Genomic DNA, 10,000 nt, shown 5'->3' with positions numbered 1-10,000 from the left:
TTAAAATTCCGCTGCTGTGGACTATTTTATCAAGCCGTCAAAAAGAAAAGGGAAAAGAGAGGGAGGTTCAGTTTCAACAACATAATTAATTTAACTAATTTATTGACAAGAAAAAAACATTTTCAGCTGTATTATATTTTACATTAGAAACGTGTGCTTACATTTTTCCAGTACTCATTAGGGTAATGCATTTGCAATTTAAAAATAAATGTGCTTAAAATAATTTATTGACATTTCAATTAATTTAGCCGAATGGTTATTAATTAAATTAATGAAAATTCTGCCCTAGGTTTGTTTTCTGTTTACCTGCATTCCCAATCCACAAAAGTCTTCAGAGAGAAGCGATATGATCTAAACGTAGGCTATTCTGTTGCTCTGTGATAGGCACCAAATATCTTGACATCTAATAACAACTCTGGAATTTACAATATTGTCAGTTACAATATTATCAAAATATTGCTAACAATGTGAATAAAAAAAATCCCAAAACTGATAACAATCAACAATAAGTATAGGCTATATAAGAACCATTCCTTTGTCTATATAGTTAATGCATGTTAGCCTATAACAGTAGCCTATAATTTAAGAATATGAACACAGCAATTCAGCAATCTATCTTTTATGTATAACTCCTGAAAATCCTGAATCTGCCTCGCTTTCTGACCATTTAATAACATAAATTAACTGCATTCCTCTTGAGGAATTCATTGCAGCAATTCAACTTTGAAACTAATAATGGTTATATGTTAGCATAATGTTACGGTTTTAAAAAAAGGTACATTATTTGTTGGGCTTACTGTAAATGTCTGTATCTAATGTCAAGCAGCAGCCATTAGGATTATCAGATTTTTGTAATTGAAAACTTTTGTTAGTTACTTTCAAGATGGAAATCGCCTTTTTATAAATTTTATAGATGTTATAATTGTTTACAAAATAAAATACCACAGAACTCAAACTGAAATTACATCATTATTAAATCGAAACTTAAAAAACGCATTTAAGTCTGTCAACGTCGAGGCAGCACAGTAAATATAGGGCCACAGCCTGGTTCACACACACTCAGACATCTGGTGCTGCTAAAATCTTCATTGCCGTCTCCCTGGCTCGCCTGTGGTAACACACTTAAGCCCTGATCCGTTCCTTGGCCCTCTTATTAATTACCCCACACCGATGTTCTGACACCTCAAGCATTCTGCAGCAGCATGCCCTGAATGAAACATCAGTCAGCCGCTGCTGACGCTAAAGGTGGGCACGAAAAGAAAACACCCATACCAACATGCACCCACACACACGCACGCACGCATGCACCCACATACCCACACACACACACACACACACACACACAAACACACAGATATACACTCATACACGCTCACCTAGCGGGTGGGAGGGTCCTAATAAAAAAAACACATGCACCCACACACACGCACGCACACACACACACACACACACACACACACACACACACACACACACACACAAACACACACACAAACCCCAGCCCCCTCACTCACACGCAGTCAGTAATGTATTATTCCAGGATTCTGAAGCTTTAAAGTGAGCCAGAATAACAGAGGGGGTCAGGAGAAACAGATAATGGCTATTAATTATATGAATACCAGACGGCCAAAGGGATTCTATTACAGCCTTGCATAAGGTTTTTGAATGCCTAAATAGGAAGGGCAGGACGGGGTTGAAATGGCATGAGTGTAAAGGGTAGTGAGGCCAAGTGATAAACCACGGAGTGAAGCTATGAAAACAGATCCTTACTGGGGGGTCCCGAGGCGCTGGGCCTCACTGGATGTTTTCTATCACAACCAAGTTAGTCCTCCATCTTAATAAACAAGGACTAAGCAGCATAATATCATAAATCACCAGTCCTGAGCAGGGAGGTCAGAGGGACTGGTTCAAAAATAAAAAATAAAATTTGCAGACAAGGATGATTGATATCGGACAAGGAAAACAAAAGTTTGTGTCCGTCTGAACTTTCAGAATGAAACATTGTGTATGTAATCTTTGTGCTTGCAGCCAAGCAGAGAGTCTGAAACCAAAGTTACATTATTGAAATGTAAAGAGCCAATGTAGAAAAACAATCATAATATGGTTCTCAAACAGGCACAGCCGAAATCGTATCAGAAAGGTTCGAGTCAGTGTAACAGCCAGTACAGCAGGTATGCATCTTAACTCGGTACGGAAAACCACAAGGATCACACACACACACACACACACACACACACACACACACACACACACACACACACACACACACACACACACACACACACACACACACACACACACACACACACACACACACACACACATTGTATGATTCTGTGTGCACATGTGTATGAAATTTAGTGGAGAAGTCACCGGATAAATGTAAAATAAGGAAAACGAGGGAAAAGAAAGCAAAAGAAAAGGAAATAATACAATATATAACAAAATAAATATAAATTAAGAGAAACACATAAAATGGACAGAACGAAACAAATAAAGAATTAAAGAGGATAAGAAAAGCGGCCGATAGCAGGAAGTTCCTCACTTGGCGTGTAGTCCGTCGGCCCCGTAGGGCTGGAACAGATACTGATGCACCGTCTTGTTCCGTAAGGTGCCGGCCAGCTTGATTTTCTTTCGCGACCGATGCAGGTTGATGATGTAGATCGTAATGGACCCTTTCACATAATTATGGCTGGTGCACGAAGAAGACAAAATAAAAGAAAACACAATCAAGACATGATCAAAATCGACACGAGCAGACATATCTCAAAAAACTACTTTATTTCCTTTGTGCTTTATGGTGAGCCGACATTTTCTCTCTTTCTCTTCATCCTCCTCTGCATCTGTTTATGGGATTTCATTATAGATGAGATTGTCATACGTAATAAAAGTCGCTATAATTAAAGATGACTACAAAGGGAGATGTTCCTTTGATATCGTTATCGCAGAGCAGTTTGCCTGAATCAGACCGACTCCTTGATCTAATCGCCATCCAAAACATCACGGGGAACAAATATATTGCGATTCAGCGTTCGCAATATGTGCAGCGGAATTCCACAGTGCAGCGAGTTGCAGTGTATCATCAGCTTATCTATATCTACTGTAGTGTGGACTATATTAAACCACAACTCGCCCCAGGGCCAGTGTATCATCAGCTTATCTATATCTACTGTAGACTGTATTAAACCACAACTCGCCCCCCCAAAGCCCTTCTATGTTCTTTACAGTAAGGAACACAAAGACTAGTCATTGTGGGCGTAGGGTTCAGGGGTTAAAGGTCAGGCCCAGTCTGTGAAGGACGCGGGCTCCGTGTCGTGAGTTACACCATCAACACTTTTTGAGTCGCAACAAAACAAAACAAATTAAATGCTGCTGGGACACAATTTGATCGGGCGATATTTGTCGAAGGTAAATAACTAAGCAGGACAGAAAAGGAACACATGATCAAATCGAATAAAAGCGAGCATATGAAGACAGAGACAACACAGCTGTAGTGAATACCACATGTACCCCCCCCCCCCTATCCGTGAGCTAAATGATCTGCGAGACATCTTTCTCTGTTCCCACTGTTACCACCTCCACAACCTCATCACTTCTAACAGTCTCGGTTTGGCAAACCAAGGGACCGCCATGTATTTGATTAAACCTGCCCGAGACTTTTTCAACATTGTTAGCGTGAGAGATACACCAAAGCATTGTTGGGCCGAGCAGGGCTTGAGTCTGGCACTGCCTTCAACCCCTGGATCCTCCGCTCTGAGATTCATGGACGCGTGTCTCGGGATTACAGATCAGATGGTCAGATGGGAGCTCAGATAATGGCCTCTCGAGCCGTTCCAAAGATGAGGTTCTGAGGCTTTCAAACCAGAAACATAAACATGTCTTTGGTGCTCTTTTAAGTTGGAACATTGGTGCATTCTGAACTGAAACATACCAGTTAAACCACCGCACTGGGAACAGGGCCATTCCAACACACAAACCTCTTAATAATACCTCTTAACAGCCAACGAGAGGGACACCACCACGTTTAATGTCACGTAATCCACCCAGATTATAACTGGACACTGTGTAAACGGCAGGGAGTCGGGGACGGATAAGGTTAACCAAGCATCTGTGGACACACCCTCTGAAAACTATTTCAAATACCTGGATGTGTGTCAACAAACCCTGCTGTGGGGCGGTCATGTGTGGCGCACCTCTCCTCTCATTGGTTACCAAGCGGCCCGTCTGTCTGAGCAGCGTGGCATCGTCTCTCAGGGTCGGGGCGGGGTCTCAGACCGCTCACCTGTAACCCGGTCTGGAGCACGGCCGAAAGGCTAGCCAGGCGCTGACAGCTGCAGGCCATGGGCCGGTTAATGGATAACCTTGAACAGGCTCCGCCGTGGGCCACTCTTTATGTGCCTGCAGCACAGACCGCCTTATTGTCCCCCCGCCCCCCCGCCCCCCCCCCCACCCCCCCCTCGACCCGCCTCACCGGCCAACACGAGATGGGATGAAGGACCCACGCACCTTTCAGCGTCTCTTTGACAGTGGGAAGATGGCCCCCACACACCTGATAAGTGATACCTGTTAACTTTTATAGGCTATGGGCTGTGAACCAGAGGGTGTCTGCTGGGGTTATTTATGGGAGGCCAGCAGACGTGACACTGAGCCCCGGGTGGAGCTTCCAGAGGAGTGCATGGGAACAGAACTGAGACGGCCACCGCAGTCTGAGACCTGCCGTCAAACCCTCCCCCGCCCCCCATAACCATAAAACCCTAATGGCCTGATGGCGTGTGAGAGCTGCCAGTTGCCCCCTGGTAATGACATGAGCCAAGTGGATCATCTCCTTATACACGTATTTTTCGTCACGAGGTGACTAATACACAGGACTGAACCAGGCATTCAGCCGTATCGTGTGTCCAGCCGGGTTCAGGTGGACCGTGGAACCGTGTCATTTGAGCTTCATGAGGGAGTTCTTACTTGGATGAGCTGGTGCAGTGAGCGTAGATGCGCAGCTTGTCTCGGATCACCCTCCCCGGCCGCGGCTTCCTCTGCAGTCCGGCCACGCGTACCGCCAGCACCCTGGGGCCCACCAGACGCTTGAAGACCAGCGACAGCCAGTAGTCCTGAACAGCAACATCCACACAGACATGTAGAGCACACGTACACACACGGCCACCACACAGAAACGCTCTATGATTTAATGCAAAGAAATTGGTACAGGCCCTAAAAAGTGGAGAGCCCCGTTCGAAGCAAGAGGGCCCCACGACCACTCCGAAGCATGTTCTTGATGAGGAGAACATTGCAATGGATCGCTTTGTGTTTATTTGGACACAGCATGGGCTCAGAATTTAAGAACCACAAGCTATTCTAGAACTATGTCAACAAATCAATCAAGTCGAGGGAAGGATTACGACATTGGATTTAAACTCAACATTTAATTTAAGTCAACATATTCGATATCTCCCACCCCATGGAGCTATTGCACATCTGCACGTTCCGGTCCCTCATAAACCGTTTGCTGATGAGAGCTGACAAGCCTCGAACATGGATTTTACTAAATATTACCAACTACTTTGCTCTAGGTTATCATCAATATGTGTCTCTCTTCAGACTGCACGGGCTCAACACCTCTCCAAAGAGCTCAGAACAACATGTGGTCTTCAGGAAGTTCCCATGCAATCCTGCATATGGCAACATTTAAGAGCTTCTTTTTTCCATGCAGGCTTTAACTTAATTTGCTGCCCAGGCATCGGGGAGCAGAACACAGTATAGGACTATACTGTGAAGGCCACCGGCTGAGGGATGCATGTATACATGTATGGCCAGATCTGTGATCTATGATTATTACACACTGAGGGAAACAAAGCAGCTCTGGGACTGGGCAAGCAGGCTTTTGATTCATACAAGATGGACAGTGTCATGATTTTCTTCCCTCAACGAGACCCCTTCACTCTGAATGTGATTTCATATTTCAAGAATCTCGTTTAGCATCAACGGCGGCTTAAGGCGTTCAAAATCGAATTACAGTCAAAGATGCCAACCAATAGCCACAACTCTAATGGTAGTCTTTGTGGCGCACAGCGCTGTTTTTTATTAATGGAATTGTAAAATATCGGCTGAGGTTACAATACTTTGTTGGTCTTCCTTCTATAAATGTCTGACAGGCAGACAGACAGAGAGGCATTGAGGCAGACAAAGATGGGATTGATAGCCAAGTATTTTTGAACAAGGACTCAGGGCCAGGGTGGCTACATCAAAGAAAAGGTAGACACCAAATTAAATTGAGCCTGAGCTGCCCCACTTGTGAAGGAGCGTCAGAATTCACCTTTAGCATGGTTATAATGGGAGGCAGTATCCCTGGCTGCGACCTTGTTAATTCCTTTAGTATTCAAGATCAAAGTGTGAGGCTAGGTCATTAGACTGCATCCAGACGAAGGTAATCAATTAGTATTTTGACTCTCCATGTTTCCAATTTGAGTCTTACACGGTGCAGTTTGTTTCAGTAAGGCTCCAATGAGAAGGAGAACAGGCGTGGTCACAATAGGCAACGTTTAGCAGGTAGCGGCTGGAGGAGATGTTCAAACCAAACCTCGCACAACTCAACACAACTCACGCAACCTAAAAAATGGTTACATTTTGGATGTATGAACACATGTTGGAGAAAAAAGTTAGAGCGCACGTTTGAAGACTTCATCTCCTTATTTTGTGTCAGGAGAATAAATAATGGGCAGAGAAGAGTTGTAGAAAGTCATTATTCATTTTCCCCTTCTCCAGGGGGAAAGGCATTATTCTTTCTCCTTAAAGCATCACTGGCCTTCAAGGACGTGCACATCCAGCCTTATAGACACATCCTTATAGACACATCCTTAGAGACACATCCAGCCTTATAGACACATCCTTATGGACATCCAGCCTTATAGACACATCCAGCCTTATAGACACATCCAGCCTTATAGATACATCCTTATAGACACATCCTTAGAGACACATCCAGCCTTATAGACACATCCAGCCTTATAGACACATCCAGCCTTATAGACACATCCAGCCTTATAGACACATCCAGCCTTATAGATACATCCTTATAGACACATCCTTAGAGACACATCCAGCCTTATAGACACATCCAGCCTTATAGACACATCCTTATAGACACATCCTTAGAGACACATCCAGCCTTATAGACACATCCAGCCTTATAGACACATCCAGCCTTAAAGACACATCCATCCTTATAGACACATCCAGCCTTATAGACACATCCAGCCTTATAGACACATCCAGCCTTATAGACACATCCAGCCTTATAGACACGTCCAGCCTTATAGACACATCCAGCCTTAAAGACACATCCAGCCTTATAGACACATCCAGCCTTATAGACACATCCAGCCTAATTCACACATCCAGCCTTATAGACACGTCCAGCCTTATAGACACATCCAGACACATCCAGCCTTATAGACACATCCAGCCTTATACACACATCCAGCCTCATGAACACATCCAGCCTTATAGACACGTCCAGCCTTAAAGACACATCCAGCCTTATAGACACATCCAGCCTTATAGACACATCCTTATAGACACATCCAGCCTTATAGACACATCCTTATAGACACATCCAGCCTTATAGACACATCCAGCCTTATAGACACATCCTTATGGACATCCAGCCTTATAGACACATCCAGCCTTATAGACACATCCTTATAGACATCCAGCCTTATAGACACATCCAGCCTTATAGACACATCCTTATGGACATCCAGCCTTATAGACACATCCAGCCTTATAGACACATCCAGCCTTATAGACACATCCAGCCTTATAGACACATCCAGCCTTATAGACACATCCATCCTTATAGACACATCCAGCCTTATAGACACATCCTTATAGACACATCCAGCCTCATAGACACATCCAGCCTTAAAGACACATCCAGCCTTAAAGACACATCCAGCCTTATAGACACATCCAGCCTCATAGACACATCCAGCCTCATAGACACATCCAGCCTTAAAGACACATCCAGCCTTATAGACACATCCAGCCTTATAGACACATCCAGCCTCATAGACACATCCTTATGGACATCCAGCCTTATAGACACATCCAGCCTTATAGACACATCCAGCCTTATAGACACATCCATCCTTAAAGACACATCCAGCCTTATAGACACATCCAGCCTTATAGACACATCCATCCTTAAAGACACATCCAGCCTTATAGACACATCCAGCCTCATAGACACATCCAGCCTTATAGACACATCCAGCCTTATAGACACATCCAGCCTTATAGACACATCCAGCCTTATAGACACATCCAGCCTAATTCACACATCCAGCCTTATAGACACATCCAGCCTTATAGACACATCCAGCCTTATAGACACATCCAGCCTTATAGACACATCCAGCCTTGTAGACAGGACCCATGAGCCCCCTCTGTCATTGGACAGAACACTGGCAGCACCATCCCTCAGACGTTAAAGACAGACGGACATCCCCACAGAGGACGGTCAGCGCTTTACAACCCACCCTGTGGGGAGCCAGCAGGAGAGGAGCAGAGTCAACACGAGGACACTCTGGAGGGAGCGGGTGAACAGGCCAGTGGAGAGGGCGGAGAAGAGAGGTTAAAAGAGGCAACCAGATGAAAGGCGGAGAATGGAAAGAGGTTCACTGTGGAGTCCATGCCTGGGTCAGGGACCTGACTGCGTTCCGAATCGACCAATTGGGAGCGATCTGAAGCAAGGGGCCAGACCATAAATTTGCCAAGACGCGGACAGGTTGGCTCGTAGCACACGCGCTCAGCGGGTCGGCTGGTGCCGGCCCCAGACGTCCAGCCATGTTAAAAGCATTGTGATCCTAGCAGGAGGCCATCTTTCCCAGAAAAATAATGGAGAGAGGCCGTAGGAAAATGAAGGCATTGGATAGCTTTATGGTCTGGAAGCCTAACACAGCCCACAGGAAAGCACATACACTGTGGATTGACAGGGACGAATGTGGAAAACCATTTAAAAAAGGTTCTGTGTTGAAAAAGACAATGATTAACAAGATCTTTTGAAGTTTTGGGTGTTGGTTGGCGATAATCTCAATAAAAAAAAAACTGTATGTTATCATTCCATTATCCTGCACTGAATCCTGTCTTAGGAGACCAGTTCTGCTTACATATTCTTGATTTTACTGCACAGTTAACCTAACTTATAACCAAATACTTGATTTAAACAGTAGGCCTATTAACTTACCCAACAGAACCACGGCCCCAGCCCACAGTGTAAGCCGGTAGCGGCGAGTAGCAGTCCCATTCATCACCATGATGCAGGGAATGCTGCTAGCATGGCTGCGTATGCAGGCGCTCAGGTTACACGTCTCTCAGTAGCCACAGAGACAGGGACACAGTTGCGATGGGGTGGAGTGATATTGTCCCTGGCTTCTGACAGAGGGCTAAGGTTACATGATATTTCGTCCCTGCGTCCAGCCACTCAACACCACTAAACACCTTTCATCTCAACTAATAGCTCCCACGGGAAAAGAGCAATAGGTGCCTGAGATGTATACTAGCATAGGCCAGGCGTAGACTAGTTCCTGGTGATATGCTAGCAGAGGCCAGGCGTAGACTAGTTCCTGGTGATATGCTAGCAGAGGCCAGGCGTAGACTAGTTCCTGGTGATATGCTAGCAGAGGCCAGGCGTAGACTAGTTCCTGGTGATATGCTAGCAGAGGCCAGGCGTAGACTAGTTCCTGGTGATATGCTAGCAGAGGCCAGGCGTAGACTAGTTCCTGGTGATATGCTAGCAGAGGCCAGGCGTAGACTAGTTCCTGGTGATATGCTGGCAGAGGCCAGACGTAGACTAGTTCCTGGGGGAGAAGAGATCAGGTAGAGACTAGTTCCTGGTGATATGCTAGCAGAGGCCAGGCGTAGACTAGTTCCTGGTGATATGCTGGCAGAGGCCAGACGTAGACTAGTTCCTGGGGGAGAAGAGATCAGGTAGAGACTAGTTCCTGGT

The 10,000-nt window shown here is 45.3% G+C and overlaps 1 protein-coding gene across 1 annotated transcript in view; it reads right to left on the bottom strand.

The window, feature by feature from the left end:
• The window catches only part of hpse2 (heparanase 2), a 27,106-nt gene that overhangs the window by 1,171 nt on the left and 15,935 nt on the right, over window positions 1–10,000 (bottom strand). The window contains exons 8-9 of the mRNA XM_060073802.1: window positions 4,960–5,105; window positions 2,546–2,692 (exon numbers count right to left, since the gene is read on the bottom strand). Of these exons, the coding sequence (XP_059929785.1) occupies window positions 2,546–2,692; window positions 4,960–5,105 (293 nt within the window). The remainder of the gene's footprint in view (window positions 1–2,545; window positions 2,693–4,959; window positions 5,106–10,000) is intronic.

This window comes from Gadus macrocephalus, chromosome 15 (genome assembly GCF_031168955.1).
Source record: "Gadus macrocephalus chromosome 15, ASM3116895v1".
Taxonomy (NCBI): domain Eukaryota; kingdom Metazoa; phylum Chordata; class Actinopteri; order Gadiformes; family Gadidae; genus Gadus; species Gadus macrocephalus.
The sequence above is the reverse complement of the archived record's forward strand: the minus strand, read 5'-3'. Positions and strand labels throughout refer to the sequence as shown.